Below are 17,757 nucleotides of genomic sequence, written 5' to 3' on the forward strand. Positions count from 1 at the left end.
CCTGCAGAGACTGCTCTTCAGTTATGTCAGCTGTGACGAAAGAGTGCACATTTGTGGAAGAAACAGGGTTTTCTTTATGTAGATCTCAGGCACGGCCGAGGATTGTTCTGATCTGTTTTCTGCATGCTTGTTTGTAGACGCAGCTTTTGAATTCAGTCGCAGTCCCCCGGGGTGAGTCTCAGTTGGATCCCTGTATGCCCAACATGTACCAGTGACCTCATTATGTTGCACCCTGCTTTTATTCAAATTGATCAATTGATTTTTGGGGGGGGGATGCTGACTGCTTTTCTTTTAAAGCGGCTGGCATTACAGTCCCTGAGGTTACATTTCTGCCTATACAAGAAAATTCACACAGAAACTAAACCGCAGGGATCTGTTTAGCATTTAGTGCTATTCTGGTCAAGGTTTTCTATTTATATCTAACACTGAAGAAGCTCTTGCTCAGTATTTATTTTTATTGTTTCTTTTTTATGTGGTCCAGCCAGGCTTGAGAGATTAATATTTTTGGTCTGTCAAGTCTATAAAGTTATCAGATCTTTAGCTCTTTGTGTTTTTTGGAACAAGAGGAGCTGTTTTTCTGCTGTGCCATAGAAGCTGTCTGCCAGATTTGTGTGGTGTTTAGAGCTACTTTAGGGATTCTGACAGCATTTAGGTCAAACTCAGTGGGAGGACTTTTCCAGCTGGTGATTAGTGTATTTCACTGCAGCCTTTAAACTCTGTAGGTCTATCCACACACTGCCATTGGCTTGAAGCTGTTTGATTAAAAGCTGATTCTTTGTGTGATGCATTCAGTCTCAGCTCATGTGTAGTTTTTATCTGTATGTGCCTTTTTTCTTTCAAAAATGTTATCCTGCATTTTCAGTTTCTGCTTTTATGCCAGTTTCCCATTGAAGTGGAAATGATCATACGTAACATCAGAGCTGACTGTTCTCAGGGCTCAGCGTTTTCCAGTTGACTTCACTGATGAATGCAAACTCAGCTGAGTTTGACCTGAAGACGTAAAGAAGCTCAGTCTTCTGTCCCACTCTAAAATGGGAAGGTGATGCTTCAGACCGGAGGAGGCTGAGCATCCGCTCCTGCAGTGGAAGACCTCACGGTTTAACTTTGGTTATGTAACTGTCTGTGTTGTGGTGGCTTCACTCTACTGCTGCAGCAAATGCTGAAGGCGGCTTATCTGACGCCTTTGTGAAATCTAAAGACCGCAGTGATACCCAGGGCTGTACGATTGTGTTACCTCTGCTCCAGGAATCTGTTCGGATAGTTGGTGTAGTCTGCAAAAGGGAAACTGTCTCCATTTCCGGTTCCACTACAGCTTGGAGAGTAGCTGGACAGTGTTTGTAGACACGTCCATCACTTTCATGCAAATTACAACTGCATTACTGACTATAGTAGTGACCAAAGCAATCACAAGGAGGGATTTTTCTTTTTTCTCCAAATCAGTAATGCACATTCTTCCCTCACGACAGGTGACTGACAGATGGTCATGAACTGACCTTCATAGGCCTGCGTGACTGGTCATTTAAAAATCATGCAACTACTTGCAACTGGTCAGGAAATCTTAATTTCTCCCCTCATGCCCAGTGGCTGCCAGATGGGACTTTATTTGCCCGATCTTACATTGTCACCATGATTGTCATTTGTCCAAGATGGTGGACAAATTAACATCATGTGGTTACGTGTCTGCAAAACCTCAATAAGCAAATTTCATTTCATTAATGGCCACATCAAGGGCCAGACATGCAGTTTATTGATATGCTTTCATTTGATTAAAAAAAGAAATGGAGATCTTATAAAAAGAAATGTTCTAGGTCACATAGAGGCTTCGTACAGGCAGTTCTGTCCACAGAAAGCTGTTCTCGCACATGCTTCTACAAGTATCACCTAACATGTTTTAAAGATCCGAACATAGCAAGTTATGGCTGAGTCAAAAAAGATCATGTAGTTCATGTGCATCATAGAGCCTGGTGCTGAAATTAGCCATGATAAAATCTACAAATTGCAAACTACATTTTCAGTTTAAAGATGAACCAAAAACCTCAAATTGGCCTCTGTGACTTGGATGTTTCCTCTTGTGTGATGTGGAAATGATGACGACAATATTAGACTTGAGCTTTTGCTATAGTTGAAATGTTTTTAAGCTCAGCAAGTTTCTTAAGCTTTGGTCCCGTTCATGACTCCTGCTAGGTCGTTTTTAAAATGCTGACAGTCTGTTGTCAAAGAATATAAAGAAGACTTCAGGTTGCTGAAATTGTGCCTTTAAGTTTGTACAGTTTGGTATATGCACGAGGTGAGTGCCATTGAAAGATACAACCAGATCTTATTAAGAACCCAAAGTGATAGGCGATGGGATTTGACCCGCCACCTTGACTTAAAGCAAGGCCCACCAGTTATTTCATTGGCCGGCGACAACCTGCATGTTTAGAATCACTAGTGAAACTTTGAGTTTACTCACCTGTACCTTGAACCTTACCTTGAGGATTATTTGACTAGTACTATGTTTAATGATCAGACTAGTTGTAAATTCTGCACAAATTGGGTAGAGGTCTCAGCAGCACATGAGCCTGACTTCTTTCTGCTTTGCTCGTGTGAGGATGTGCTGCTCTTCAGCACAAACGACTCATTCTTTGCACATCTGCGTAATCGCTGACTCACCGATGCTTTTTCCCTCCATCTTGGTTGCTCCTCTTGTACTGCTTTTCAGCTTATACAGCTACAAGAACTACAACTATACAAGAGAATGTAAACAGTTGAGTTTTTTGCGATCTATTTAAAGTAGTGAAAATTTGAATTGGCTACACATAAAACATACAGTAGTAGGAAGAGTTCTGTTTTGCTCAAAAACCCACATTAAACTACACTTTGCAGAATAGGTTTCTGTGCTTTAATGTTGGTAAAACACTAAAACTCCCTCTTTAACATCCTAAACCTAGTCTGCTTAGCTGGTTCAATGAAAATATGGCAAAGCTGGTTACATAGTCATGGTGTTTCCTGGCTTAAAATAGTCCTTTGGAGGCTCACTATATGCATAAACTCTATTGGTCCACATAAAGTTAAACAAAAAGTCTGTATTTGCTTGCCTAACAATAGGCTGTGTATTTTCCAGGCTAATTTTGGTGAATTTGAGTAAGTAAAAATGACAAAACCTCACCAAAAATGCTTATATTTGGGAAAAGAAACACTGATTTTTGTAGGTGTTGGCAACACTTCGAACTGTGAATGTCTGAACCAGAATCACACTGAGATGAGATTCTGGAAACTGCACTGCATTAAAATATTGTGGCAAATTAGCTTGCATCCAGACCATTTTTACTTGTTAACATGTGCGCCATCAGCAAATTTTTAAAGTCGCTGACACCCAAGCCTTTTTATTGGTTTCAAATAGCCTTCCAGTTATCCCTTAGGATTAAAATTCATCATCCAAGCTGGTAGCAGATCCAGTGGTAGCATAAGCCACATTAGATGTATAAGAACATGCTAATTATTTAGCTTTTCTGTCCTCAAATTGCTTGAGTGCTTGAAGAATGTGTTTGCTTTTGCAACCAACAGAACATTTAGCGTGCTTTGCTTGTGGTTGGAACATACTGGCTTTAAGGAAGTAGGTCTAACAAGGAAATGAAGGAATATGGCAAAGTGTTCTTTGTTTAAGGGTGTATTATTATGTAAATGTTTCAGGTAGTAGCATAGCACAGAGCCTAATCTGGGGAATCTGAACTGGGGAATTGTTAAAAAACTTTCCCCATGCAGTGATGTAATGCAGATGGTTACTATCTTTCTTTGTGGAGGTTGTGGGAAAGTGCACTCTATTTTGAGTGGATTGGTGATTCACAATCTTGAGGATGCTTGTAAACTTTCTGAGAAAGCCTGTCACAGAGCTCAAGCTGAATTCATTCTGTGTTACGATTTTCTTTTTCTTCGGCACCCAGATGACTCATCTGCTGCATTTCCTACTAGGCATTTTTAAACACTGGTCATATCCTGTGTTACCTGCTGTGGCTGCTTGGGAATTTCCTTGGAGCCTTATTCACCTAGTAGTTTGCTACCACACTTAACCGTAGCTTAAACCCCAGCAGTGATTTTCCTGGCTGCCTTTCACAGCTGTCTACCCACGTGCTTCCTCTTCCTCGACCTCACTGCCTCAATCCTCTGAATCACAAGTCTTCAGATGTGACTGTTTTCAGTTACACTCACCACAATCTGTATTTTCATTATTTCCTCTCCTGTTTTCTTTTCAATAAGTCTGGCTTTTGATACTTAAGATGCCTCTTCCCCGTTCCTTCTGACTTGAACTCAAAGGAACTTTCTCCATATGTCGCTGAACAGAATTATTTAGCTGCTGTGTTGGTGGACCTGTGGCCTGTTCCCACTGAACACTGATTGTTCTATCCGTCATCTTTGGCTTCAGCTCCCTTTGAGTTAAGGTTACCAGTTGGGGTCTGGTAACCTTAACTCCAGTCGGAGTCTGTGAGCCGTCATAGGGTGAGAGGCGAGATGCGCCCTGTTCACATTGCCAATCTATTACAGGGCTAATCCAAAACCATTCATGCTTACATTCACACCTGCTGACAATTTAGAGTACAGTTAACCGAACTCTTTGAACTGTTCTTTATGCAGCCCCTACAGATTTATACACGTCTGCACAGCCAACAGCCGTGGCTGCCGATATTTTTGGGTTGATATCATTCTTGTGAGTTCAGTATCTCTTGAAGATGTTTAGAGAATTTCTTCAGATTTGGCACAGGACTTCACTTCACTTGGACTTGAAGTCGAACTGTTTAGTTTTAATACAGTCTTAATACATGTTTAAGGCTATAACTCTAAATGTCATACTTAAGTATGACAAAATTCACATAAATATCTAATAAGATAAAATTAAGAAGCAAACTTTGATACAGTTGAAAGCATCAAGCATGTAAGCTGCAGGTTGGAGGCATAAGTGTGATTTATAGCCATTTATATTTATGTATGGACCATATGTGGCAAAATTCATCCAAATTATTGTACTTGGTGGTTAATTATTGCATTAAACAGTGATCCTTACTGTGCTAGTTGCTGTTGAACCACTGGACAATCACTGAAACTAATTTTGTGTTTGATTAGAAAATTTGATTCAAACAACAACTGTTGGCTAAACGTACTCTTGACCCACCACTACAGAATATGTTCCTTAACTGGACATGTAGTATAGTGAGACTGCTTAGCCTGGACATGAATACACGAGGTTTCTTATGTATACATGGTGATGATGATCCTTTTTGCCTGTGAATGAGATCCCTATGTGCAGACTGTCACTCCTGAATTTCCTAGTTTCCCTGCCCACTACAGTGCATGTTGTACTACAGATGGATTAAAAGGTTACATAATAAGACACTAAGGAATAGGATATTTGTTTTAGCCTGGGAACAGGATTATCAACTGCACACAGATGATTGAGGAATGATAACGATGTAAAACTATGTTTAATAGGCAAACAAATTGTATTATTGGTTATAATCCAATATGCATATCTGTGCACAGAGACTTTGAAGAGCAGGTGCTCAGGTCAGAAAAAGCCATTATAAAATAATAAGAAAATATTGAGTTGCACACAGTAGCAGACGCTTTCCTTGCTTGCGTACTTACAGATTTATTTATATCTATGAAAATATTTTCATAAAGAGTCGGTGATCTTATTCAATTTCATAATGTTCCAAAATATCATACACTTAAGTAATGAAAATGATGAAAAATCTATACAATTTACAGTGATGTGTTGTGACTCCACGCAGATATGTTGAGGACTAATGCTCATGACATTATGATCACATGGTTCTTTCTGTTGTCACACATGGGGTCCAACAGAGCTCAGGTGATTTTAAAGCTGTACCGACGTGCTGTAATCGTATCTCAACTTCATAATGCTGAGAAACGTGGACGAAGCTAGTGCAAACACGGTCGTTACCTGGCTGTCGCTAATAAAAGCATGCTGCTGCTCCTCTGGGTGCTGCAATGGCACGCTTAGCTGGCTGTGAAGATAAGATGGCTGGGCCAGGCATTGTTGGGCAGAGGTTAGTTTTTGTTTGATAAAATTGGAAATTAATTATATACAGTTTCTAAAATCCCACTGCGTTGAATTAACTGAAACTGATGCCCATTCAGAACTCGATCTTTCACCATGATCATGGGTTCAGAATTTTTTGTCTGACCCTGTGATTCCTCAGATATGTTACCAGACCCGTTTTGGCTTTTGGACAATACAAATACTGCAAAGCGGTGTTTGTAAAGTGTAAACAAAACAAAAAACAAACAAACATTTAAGCTACAATGTGCAAGTACATTGTCACAACTGTGAAAATTGATCATACAGTATCCAAGCAAAATCCCACACTCTAGAACTGCGTGGTTTTCTCAGTGTCAGTTATTTTAGTAGTCGGTCTGATTAAATTAGTTTCTTTTCGCCTTGTTGACCTTCACATACCTAAACGTGTGCACTCCACACCCTTCTCTTCCATGTAGTACACTCCCAGACTCCAAAGACGTGTGCAGTGCTGTTTTTGGCACCAAACCAGCGCATATTCAGCCATGCCCATCAGAACTAGCTTCACTCACAGCAACGGTCTGGTTTGTTTGGGACGCCTCCCTCTTTCAACAATACACATCTGGAAATAGAATATGCAGTGCAGTAATGACAGAGCATTTATTTAATGGCTCTGGTGACAAGTGGCAAACAAAATAAACACAGAAGTTACAGCAAATGGCAAAATTTACTGAAGTCGATTTTTGTGCTTGCTGCTGAAACTTCAGGTGAAGTGCTCTGTATTCTTAGCCTTTGAGTATCAAAGGATGTCCACATGCAGAATAGTATTTTAATTTTTGTGGGTACTTTGCTAAATGTCTTCACTCCCACTGCGCTCTGATTGAAATCATTTGGCCCGGTCATAACGATATCTGACGTTTCCAAGGTTGTTTCAGGTCGACTGTCCAATACTTCCGACACTTGTTGACCTCAGACCGAGGGTTAGATCGGTGAACTAAGTGCGCTGATGTAAAACTAGCAGTTTTGTGTGATCTGATAGTTGTTTGAAACATCAGGAAAGAAAACAAAAATGTAGGTCATGTCCTACTAATGAGAAAAGGCAGTGATGAAATGAAATCATCTCCTGGATTATGGTAATTATTAAGTTTCAGTCGGCTACACTGTGGCCTTTTTACTCATCACTTTGAAGACGTGAACTGTCCTCCGTTCAGGTGAACTGAGGTTTGTTGTAGATACGGTTGTTTATCTGAGTAAGGCAAGGGTACTGTGAAATGAGGCTTGTTCCATGAGGATGTGCTGGTGTGCTTTTAATTATAGCGGAGCATGAGCTGGAGGAGACAAAAAGCTGAATGTCGTCTGTCAGCTGGAAAGAACATAATGTCGGCATAGTTAACTTGGAGTAAACAGATTTCAGCAGACGGGAAAGAAATGTTTTTACCCCTCGAGCTAAGAAGAGCCACCGATTTGAACCAATACAGTGAAGACTTACAGCAGAGTATTACTGCATTTGCTTTCTGCAAATACGATACTGAGGACATATGACACTGAATACAGTATAAAGGAAGTTTGTGGAGTGACCGACGTGATTACTCATTAAACGTGGTCTGATTTCATCAAGCTGAAGTTGTCTGTCCACAGTTCGCTCCTGCTTCTGCAGTATTGGTCAGAATTTAACCAAACTTAAATGCAATGATCACCCAAATTGTGATCATAGTCACAGTCAAGGTCATTGTTGTTGGTCTCAGTGAATTTTAATTATTAGTGTGCACAATACCGCTAACTAGTGACAAGAAAACGTATCCTTTTCTTTCTGTACTTCACACATTACATGTGAATTGTGATGATTGCGAGACACATGAGCTGCTATGTCACTCACGTCGGAGTAACATCCGATTGAGCCATGTAAGAACAAAGGAGGTGTTTATCCAGAGAATTCACACAGTGAGCAGAAGTCATGGTTGTTGCCTCCTTGATGCTCTGCAGAACATTTACTATTGTCGGGAAACATGTCCGACTGAGACTCGCGTGACATTATGAAGCATTCATATGTGGAAATCTTTTCATCATAACTATTCAAAACACAATTTGACTTATCAAATGCATAAAAGTTGTACTGTTCATGCCTTTAACACAATGAGTAATGACTCACATAGCGTGCTAGAAAAAGTAAGCAAACCTATGTGCTAAAGACTGATATTCTTCTTGGTGTTCCAGTTTGGGAGATGATGGAAGCTGTCAGTGTGTGCACCTTTAGAAGTGATCCTCACAATAATTAAAGTCCACACTTACAAGTACAACTGTTTGTTTCAGAATTTATCTGTTGTTCAAGCCCCTGAGTGCCTAAAAGCTACAAAATGTAAAATCAACTTGGTGGCCTGTACAAAATAATAACCCACAACCTCTTCCTTTTAGGTTATTGACTCACTGGGTGTCATGATCTACAAAGCTCTAGACTATGGCCTCAAAGAAAACGAAGAGCGCGAGCTCAGCCCGCCGCTGGAGCGCCTCATCGACATGATGACCAACACGGAGGAAACGGAGAGTGACCCCTGTCCCGACGAGGGCTACGAGGCCACAGAAGAAGAGGATGAATGCGAAGAAGAGGAGGAAGGGGACCTCGTGTCCGATGGCTCCAGCAGTACAATCAGTAGCATCCAGAGCTATCGAGACATCATCATGGTAGGGTTTTATTTTATTAAGATACACATGTAAACGGTTTGCAATGAGAGCTTAGTTTGTCTGCCAGATTCCTTGAGTACATAAATCTGTTCTCAACACATACTGCTTCTAATAACTCTAATAATTAACTGCAGTGTTTCTGCTGTAGAGCTTCATCAGTCTGATCACTTGGTCCGTAATGGATTGAAATGGCAGAGCAAATTGAAATGAAGCAAAGCTATCGCAGGCATGTGAAATGTGTGGCTTTCTGTTTTGTGTGGAATAAACTGCCGTATAGTTTGTGTGCTTGCCACATTTTTACAGCTGGCTTATTAAGAAAGCAGTGCAGCCGCATGTAATCACCCCAGCACAAACGTATTCCCCTGATAGAAGCTGTCACACTGTAAATTCCCCAAGTAGCTTCTGAATAAGATGGGTAATTATAGCCCTGTAAACACACTGGTATTAGGGGAATGGGGTTAGAAAATTTCAGCCTGTTATAAAGCCTTATAAAACTGATGTGGAACACAAATATCAGGTCTTCCCTAAGCTCTTACTCCTCCAGCAATCACTCTGTTCAGTGTAAAGTCATTATGGCATGGCTGCGGCCAGATCTGGCACATCTACATCCAGTTTTATTCTCTTCTGACAAACAGAGGTATGTCACTTTGAAGTTCCAGCGAAACGTGAAGCTGGTACAGTATGACAGGACATGCTAGCTGGCATCCTACTTAGACAGAAATATTTAAATGTTAAAGTGCCGAATGGGTTTCCTCATTGCTCTTGTACAATGGGGTGAGCGGAGGCTACATGAGCTGGTATCGTTCTACTGAAAGTGTCAGTTAGGGGTTTGGATCCAGCCACATTTACGCCAATTATGGCTCATCAAATGAAGCCCTGAGTTTAACATCAAATTTAACTCCATATTCTTATGTTTGCACACTTTGTGGTTTCCAGAAGTCGTGCTGTTATTTTGCAGTTTCACTTGGTTTTTCCATATAAACATTTTTTTGCATGTTTCCACAGAGAATTGTTATCAGTAGAAACAATGGAAACGACAGCTGCGGTGATATTTTAAGAATGTTTAACTCTCACTTCTCATGTGTCATATCACCTGTTATTTTCCCATCATGACAAGAAGGCGTCTGTTTGCGCAGTCAGACATTTTTTCAGCTTGCCAAGCCCTTTACCTGAAAATGAAAATATGCCATCCATCTGGTTCCCTATTGTTTTTTTGGAGATTATTTGACAGCGCATGCATAACTCCTCCAGGTAACTCTTATTGTCACAACAATTGGACTCAGATACCACGCAGGTCGGAGCTTTAAATGGTGCGCAACCAGTGATTGTCAGGCAGTGTTGTTCCAGCTGGTCAAGCAGGTTTAGTGTTATTTTTGTCAAGTTCCCCAACATCACACGATGTCTTTAGCCACGCATGAGGCATGACTTTGAGAATTAAAATGCCCACTTTGGTCCAGATTGGAGTTAAATTAGTCTCAATAGGGTTACAAAAGTGTACAAAGTGTATGATCCACAAGCATAAAGGCGATTTACAAATGCACATAAAGGTTTGTGTGTAATTTGGAGTACTGACAAATGTGTGCTTCAATCCACACACAGATATAAAGCAGCTTTATTGATTGTTTATTCCAAGCACCAGTATATGTAATACATTGCATTCTTTGCCTCTACAGCTATGTTCTTCCCACCTTCCCAGTCCATCAGATGCCCCCAACCATTACCAGGCTGTGTGCCGGGCTCTGTACGCTGAGAGCAGAGAACTACGCACTTTCTTGGAGAAGATCAGGAGTGCCAAGGAGGTATGAACTTTTGATGTGTGACATTATGAATTTATTGCTAATTTAAGTGCAGGTGAGTGCGACAGTCTTCTGCACTTACCTATTTTAAATGTTATCGCTACATTTCCAAAGTTGGGCGAACTCTTATGTAAGTCACTCAAGAACTAAGAGGGCACGTCACAAATTTCTCATATTATAAACATGAGCGCTAAGAAAAACTGATGGACAGAACAGACTGTAATAAAGGACCAAACTCTCTTCTAACCGTTTTACCACTCTGGTTTGGTACATCTGTTTGCTTAAACTGCTGGAATAGGGATCTATTCGGCCAACGGACTTATTGCTGGGGCAAGAAAATCCCAGAGTGGTGCCCAGAAGCGGAAACAACAACAGTCCACGAAGTGATTATAGTACAGATTGACTGAGACAGTAGGTGTCCCTGGATGACCCTCTTGTTAGGCTAGCCATGAGCTCGAGTGCTTGGCATAACTTAATTCTGAATGGACGTGTTCTGGCATCCTCTCTCAAGTAGCTGTGCTCAACCTAACAGGAACAGTTGTGTAAGCGGGATGTTTTTACTGGAGTAGCTGAGAATTATTAGGGTGGAATACCCACTTGTGCTGTTTTTCCTTTTTCTTTTTAGATAATTGCTATGTGAATTTGCACTTTTATAATTAAACTCAGTCAAGGTCAATGAGCAGCCTTTAAACAGTTTTAGCTCCCATCTCACTTAAAAGACAAATTTCTTGTGATTTTATTTAGAGTAATATAAATTCTTTTTTACAGTCATGAGGGGGAAAAACGATTCTCATTTGAATAACTAAATACGTCCTTACTGCTTCCATATTAAGAGGTTAAGTAGCAGGAGGCAGGTGCTGCTAATCAAATGCTTCTGATTAACGGATCATCAGCAAGTCTTAGAAGCCCTATATATTAAAAAAGAAAAAGGGGGGGAAAAAGAGGTTTTGCCAGTTTCTGGTATGAGTGTTAATACAATGGCATGATATTCACTCCAAGTTCAGAGTGCATTGCTCAGAAAAAATGCAAAAGACCCAAGAGCTATGTCTCAGAGTTTACAGGCCTCAGGTGGTATGTTCAACCTTAAACCTTAGTGCAGTGCAATTAGCAAAAAAGACTGAACAAGTATGGCCTGTTTGGAAGGGTTGTCACAGAAATCCTTTGCGCTCTAAAAACATCATGTCTGCACAGCTTTTCTCCAAATGTAGACAAACTTCTTCACTTTGCCTCATCTGTCCGAAAGTATGTTGTTCAAAAAGTCTTGTTTTGTTTAGATGCAGCTTTATTAATATAACACAGCATATGAGCGCAAACGACTAATACCAACGATAAAGCACTGAAGTGGAAGGGTGACGGTTTGGGCTTGTTTTGCAGCCACCTGGGCACTTTGGTACACAGCGGAGTTCATGGTCAACTCAATGTCTGCAAAGTATTCTGGAATCAAATGTGAGGCCATCTGCCTGGCGGCTGAAGCTTTGCTGAAACTGGACAGTGATCCCAAGAAAATCAGCAAATCTAAAAAGAAAAATGGCTGAAAACGAGTCAAGATGCTGCAGTGGCACAGACCAGATTGAAAGGCTGAGGTGGGATCTTAAGAGAGAAATAAGTTTAAGGAGACCATGTAGCAAAGCCAGAAATGGTAGGTTTGCTGTACAATATCTACTGTAAACACTAGCTTCTGTAGCAGACATGATTCATGCAAACAGTCTTATGTAAGACGGTGTGGTTATAGAATCAAGTTTAACTTTATTACAGCAATTTAAAGAGCTTACAGGATTGCATCAGACCACTGGTGTATAGAGGACTGGCTGTAGCCTTAAAGGCCTCTGGATGATTGCTAATAAGCAACCATACACTGTACCACACACATGCTTACAAATTAGGGAATGATCAGTTTTTCTTTTAGTTTCTCTCACCGTTTCGGACTTTTCTCTAACAAGATTGTGAACAGCATTCTTCTCTTGGGAGCCAGCCAGACTAGAAACAAATGTAAATGTACTGAAAATGGCGTCACTGACTCACTAAATGTTATCATCGTTCAAAACAGGAACGACCCCAGAGAAGTGAAGGTGGGAGATACATATGCAACTTTCATATCACTTTCACTGAAAGACAGAGGTGGGAACAGTGGGAGTCGGAGGTTAAAATACTACATAACAATATTTTTTTCCCCTTAAGGACTTCTTTCTTTGATCTAAAACTCTGGTGTTATGGTAATTTGTCATTTTTAAATTGAGATTAACCAGCACAGAAAAAAGATTGAATGTATTGGACATGTCAGGAAGGAGGTTTATCTTGAGCAGTATCACAACTGAAGTAGGTCACCCAGAACAGTTCTGCATAACAGATTCAGCAGTCACATATTAATGGCAGTCATTAGTTGTTCATTGACCTTTTTTGGGCTTTTGTTCCTTCTGGCATAAATTCGATTTCAAGATGAGAAGGATCCGCCTGGTCATGTGAATCCACATTTATTGATTAATTGAACTGGCTGCCATGACATTATGGGCAATATGCCTAGGACCTTAACCTAATATTTGTCTGGGAGAGAGTTGGGCACAAGTTCACTACCATCACTTTGCTCATTTTCTGTCTCATTTGTTTCCTCGCTAACATTCCATGTTATCCCATTTTGCTATCTTGCCTAGAACCTTCGGAAGATGGAAGGGGAGACTCAGGAAGAACCTGCTAAAGACCTCAATGAGTTGCAAAATGCAGACTGGGTAAGAAGATCTACTTGGTGCATCAAGTATCACTTTGAGGCAGAAATGTCAAACTCATTGTACATCATGAGCCACATGCAGCCTACTTTGATCTTGAGTGGGCCGGACCAGTGAAAGGCATTGCAAATGCATAAGTGCATCACTAACCGTGCCGCTTGTATTCCAATCAGGCACGGTTCTGGGTACAGGTGATGAGAGATCTAAGACATGGTGTAAAGTTGAAGAAGGTCCAGGAGCGCCAGTACAACCCACTACCCATAGAGTACCAGCTCACACCCTACGAGATGTTGATGGACGACATCCGTTCAAAACGTTACAAGCTGCGAAAAGTCATGGTGAGGGTGTTTGAACTACACAGAGGACGAAAACAAAAAAACTCCAAAGACAAGCGATGTTTTTGTTCTGTAGCGTGACCTTCCTTTTTTTTAATTTTTTTATTTTTTATCACGTCTTCATGTTATTTTTAATGTCTTCTCCCAGGTGAATGGGGACATTCCTCCACGGTTAAAGAAGAGCGCACATGAGGTCATTCTGGAATTCATCAGGTCACGACCTCCTCTCAACCCTGTGAGTCGTGCAGAACACGGTGCCAGTAATTAGTATCGAGGCTCAAAATCAATAAAAATGCATCAATTCATTAATTTGCAATTACACACAATAATATTGTATTTGATAAATATATATATATATATACACACTTTTAAATGTACTTTTAAATTAATTATCTCAAACAAATTTTGGCATTAATCTAAAAATATGTCCTGTTTATTTGTTGCTTGATTAGCTCTCGGTCACACAAAACTTGAAACCAGTCAGTAACCAGGCAACCACTGGTCAACAGAAAAGCAGTTGGTGAGTGGTTGTTCACGGTCGCTAGGGAAAATTGGTTGCAAAGCCATAAAGCTCATTTTTCTGCAGTTTTCCCATTTTAGTGGTCCTGGTTGCCAGGGCGCCCACTGCCTGTCTCTTAAGTTGGATTTGATCTTAGTTCTCTAGTGATCCCTTAATGGGCTTTAGCCATTAGCCAGTCAACCAAAAGTGCCAATTGTAGTATGCTCAAAACACACTTTAAATTATAGCTTGTTTAAGCTGCATCCATGATAAAGGAATTATGTTTTTTAAATGGATATATAGCTTTGTTTAGGGAAAAAAAACTTTTGTGAGCTAAATAAATAAATAAATAAAATGACAGATATAGAAGCAAAATAAAGCAGACATATTAATGTTGCATTTAAAAAAAGCAAACAAATCTTCTGTTATATACTAGATTTGACGTTTTAATGACATCAGTTTAATTATTGAATCCTAAATTTACTTAAAAAAAAATGCTTGGTCCTTTCTAGCATTTGTCATGTATAGTATTTAAGTATACCTCATATACTCCACTTTCAGTACAGTAAAATTGAACTTGGACAGTGACGTGACTGAATTGTCCTCTATATTCAGCACAGCTGTGAAAACGCTGAAGTCCGTGACATCAATATTTGGTTGTCACTTATGATACCAGTACTCTGCCATACACGATGCTACAGATGCCAGAGGGCTGAGTGTGAATGTTGACACATGCAAGTCTATCATTGCTTTTAGCTAAATGATTAATTTTGACTGAGAGAATAGCTGAAAGACGTCATCACGCACTCTTTCAGAGCAGAGGTGTGAGAGGAAAATCTTGGTAATCAAGTACGCACTCCTCTGTCACGACAGGTCTCTGCTCGCAAACTCAAACCACACCCTCCGCGTCCCCGGAGCCTTCACGAGCGACTGCTGGAGGACATAAAAGCGGAAAGGAAGCTGAGGCCGGTTTCACCCGACATGATCCGCAGAAACCGTCTGGGTGAGATGACGATTACACAAACCCACGCTCAGAAATGATTCTACTTATGGCCTGACATATAAGCACGAACTCGCACTGCTCCGACTCACACGCAAATGTATTGATCTTTAGAAGAAATCTCTCTGGGGGAGCGTTGTTCTTAACTTTCTGCATGACAGCTTTCAGTGAACCTAACCCATCCACTCAGGACATAAAACATTATCCATGAATTAATCATTCTTAACTCCAGCCATCATGAGTACTCTAACAGCCTGCTTCCTGCATCGATCTCCTCGCTTTATTAAAGGCGTCAGTGTTTAAACAAGGATCATGCTGACTGCAGCTGTGAGCCTTCATGTGTTTAGTATAGCTGTTACTGCAGTTGCCCAAAGATGCCCAGGCCTCTGCTTGTGACCTTACTCATTATGTAATGCCAGTGCCTTTTGAAGTGAGCAGTACATAGGTCGTAATCCTCTTTTAGTATATAATGGTTATACATGGACAGCTGAACATGGTTTCAATTAAAGCTAAAAGAAACAGCAGTCTTTACCATCCAGTGTTCTGTGCAGTTCATAGACCAATCCCTTTGTAAGTGGCTTCAGTAAACTAATGTTTAGTTGTTGCATAATCGTACATATGGGGCAATTCTGTTAAACTGTTTATGAAAATCTGAGATTATGGAGCCGTTGTGAACGCATGGAAGTGTTAAACTGGGATGATTCTGACATCATCGTCCATTATAACATTTTCTTTGTTTTCTATTTTGCTTCCTTTTCTTTTTTTTCCCTCCCAAATATGGGCATATCTGTCAGTCATGCGACCCCTTAGCATGTCTCACAGCTTTGACTCATCAGGTAAAGTTCATGTCACCTGTTATGTTCTATCCTATTGTTGTGCAAGTGTTTTATTCTAGGCTATTTTTTAGGACTTAGATTCTTGCTTCTCCCTGATTTAAACACACCCCACATACTTCATGCTTGTGTTGTACAAGTGCATTTATGACACACTGCTGTCACTTACTGGCTGTTTATTATAAAGACACTTTCTGAAGGTGAGAGGAAAGATGGGTCAGCACAGTGCACCTTAATCTTAGGATGCGTGAAACTGTGTTGGTAATGTTCTGTTGCTGGGGTGATTTTTACGGGCAGCCTGTGGACACAATAAACGTACAAACTCCAGAGAGGGAGGGCATATATTTTAGGGGAGATGCTAGTCACAGAGGCTGTCTGTGGTATAGCTGTTATGAGATGGCAATTGGGCCAGAGCCAGTAAAGTGAGATTACAAATCATCACTCTCTCTACGGCTTGCCTCCCCTGTTGGTCATCCTAATCCTCCCTCTCAATGTGAAAAGTGAAAGAATTATGTAACGCTGCTGTCAGCAGCCTAAACCCTTAGATAAATGGTTGAGAATGGGAGATGACGGTTCGAATGTAGCGTTACAGTTCACGAGGTGACCACGATCCAAATTATGTGCAAGAATAACTTTTAGCACTGTGGCTGCACTCACTGTCTTTCCCTGCTTCCTCCCCCGCACTTCCCTTCGTACGCCTCTCCCTCTGTGCTTTCTAGTTTAGGCACAATGTGTTTAAGCTTTAATATAGACCACTATCGCACAGCGTCCTGTTAATTCACACCCGGGGTCTGTACTATGAAGCGGGCTACAACTGTGATCACGCAAAGCGCTGTCAGTCACAGGTTTTCACGTCTCCAAGTCAACCCAGGTTTTCTGCTTCCAGCTAGAGGTGGTTTAATTTCCATAGAGCTGCATACTTCTCACATAGATAGATAGACACACATATATGGATATATATAAATTGTGAATGTCAACCTCCTTATTCTTCATGGCCCACACTCTGAGACCCACTGGATTAATGTGTCCCTGAGATTTACTCTTGGGTAAGGCTGTCTTAAGTTTATTCTTCCAGCTGCAACCCAGGTGGTGTTAAAGGCTCAAGTAAAGAACACATATTTATTAAAACTACAGGGCAGCCTTCCAGATCTTCTCGGACCCACCCCCCCTAGAGTTACCTCGCTAAGCCCGCAAATGCTGCTTCATTGTACAGGCCCTCTGCTCTGACAGATGCTTGTCGCTGTCGAGTCCTCCCCGTGGTTCTAGTCTGGTGTTTGTTAACGTCTGTGTGAGCTTCGACTGAAGGTTATATTCCCTTAATTCATCTGCAGGTGCAGGGAAAAGCATCAGCACTCCTCAGGACTTGTTCCGCAGCTCAGGTAAAGCACACACGGACCGGCGTGTCGTGGCAACTTTGGAGTCTGTGTGACAAAGCAGGAGTGTCGTGAAAATGAGTGCGGGGAAATTGAGGAGAAAATCTGAACCGTTGGCATGTGGCTGAGGTTTATCTTCCTCAATTCTGCCTCTGTGGTGTCCTGTCATAACACTGTAAAGAAGTCTTTAATACCAGCTACTGAAGAAGTTGACTCGTGATGTGTGGTTCATGTGTACACGTGACATCTGTAACAGTGTCTCTGTTTATTATGTTGGACGCTGTATCTTCCCGCTTTAATTGACTGTGTTTGACCCACAGACACTCCTGATGCTCGGAGGAAGTTGACCTGCAGCACCCATTCACTGTCCAGCAGCACAGCAGGACCAAATCAGGGCGGTGGGCAGGCGCTTAGCCAGAGAAAGAGGGTGCTCAAAGCGCCCACGCTGGCAGAGCTGGACGGCTCAGATTCCGATGTAAGATGTCTGACTCTTATGATTGATTGCGACT

At 41.1% G+C, this 17,757-nt stretch overlaps 1 protein-coding gene across 6 annotated transcripts in view; it reads left to right on the forward strand.

Moving 5' to 3' along the window:
• Positions 1 to 17,757, forward strand: part of spire1a (spire-type actin nucleation factor 1a) — a 32,781-nt gene that overhangs the window by 8,749 nt on the left and 6,275 nt on the right. For 3 of the 6 annotated variants that reach the window (XM_006787802.2, XM_006787803.2, XM_006787805.2), the window contains exons 3-11: positions 8,426 to 8,692; positions 10,366 to 10,491; positions 13,137 to 13,211; positions 13,382 to 13,546; positions 13,692 to 13,778; positions 14,916 to 15,045; positions 15,837 to 15,878; positions 17,207 to 17,254; positions 17,569 to 17,723. In XM_006787802.2, coding sequence (XP_006787865.2) covers positions 8,426 to 8,692; positions 10,366 to 10,491; positions 13,137 to 13,211; positions 13,382 to 13,546; positions 13,692 to 13,778; positions 14,916 to 15,045; positions 15,837 to 15,878; positions 17,207 to 17,254; positions 17,569 to 17,723 — 1,095 coding nt within the window. The remainder of the gene's footprint in view (positions 1 to 8,425; positions 8,693 to 10,365; positions 10,492 to 13,136; positions 13,212 to 13,381; positions 13,547 to 13,691; positions 13,779 to 14,915; positions 15,046 to 15,836; positions 15,879 to 17,206; positions 17,255 to 17,568; positions 17,724 to 17,757) is intronic. The other 3 variants (XM_006787804.2, XM_087835017.1, XM_035906558.2) reach the window with 2 other exon arrangements.

Source organism: Neolamprologus brichardi, chromosome 22 (genome assembly GCF_056152115.1).
Source record: "Neolamprologus brichardi isolate AB-2024 chromosome 22, ASM5615211v1, whole genome shotgun sequence".
Taxonomy (NCBI): Eukaryota; Metazoa; Chordata; class Actinopteri; order Cichliformes; family Cichlidae; genus Neolamprologus; species Neolamprologus brichardi.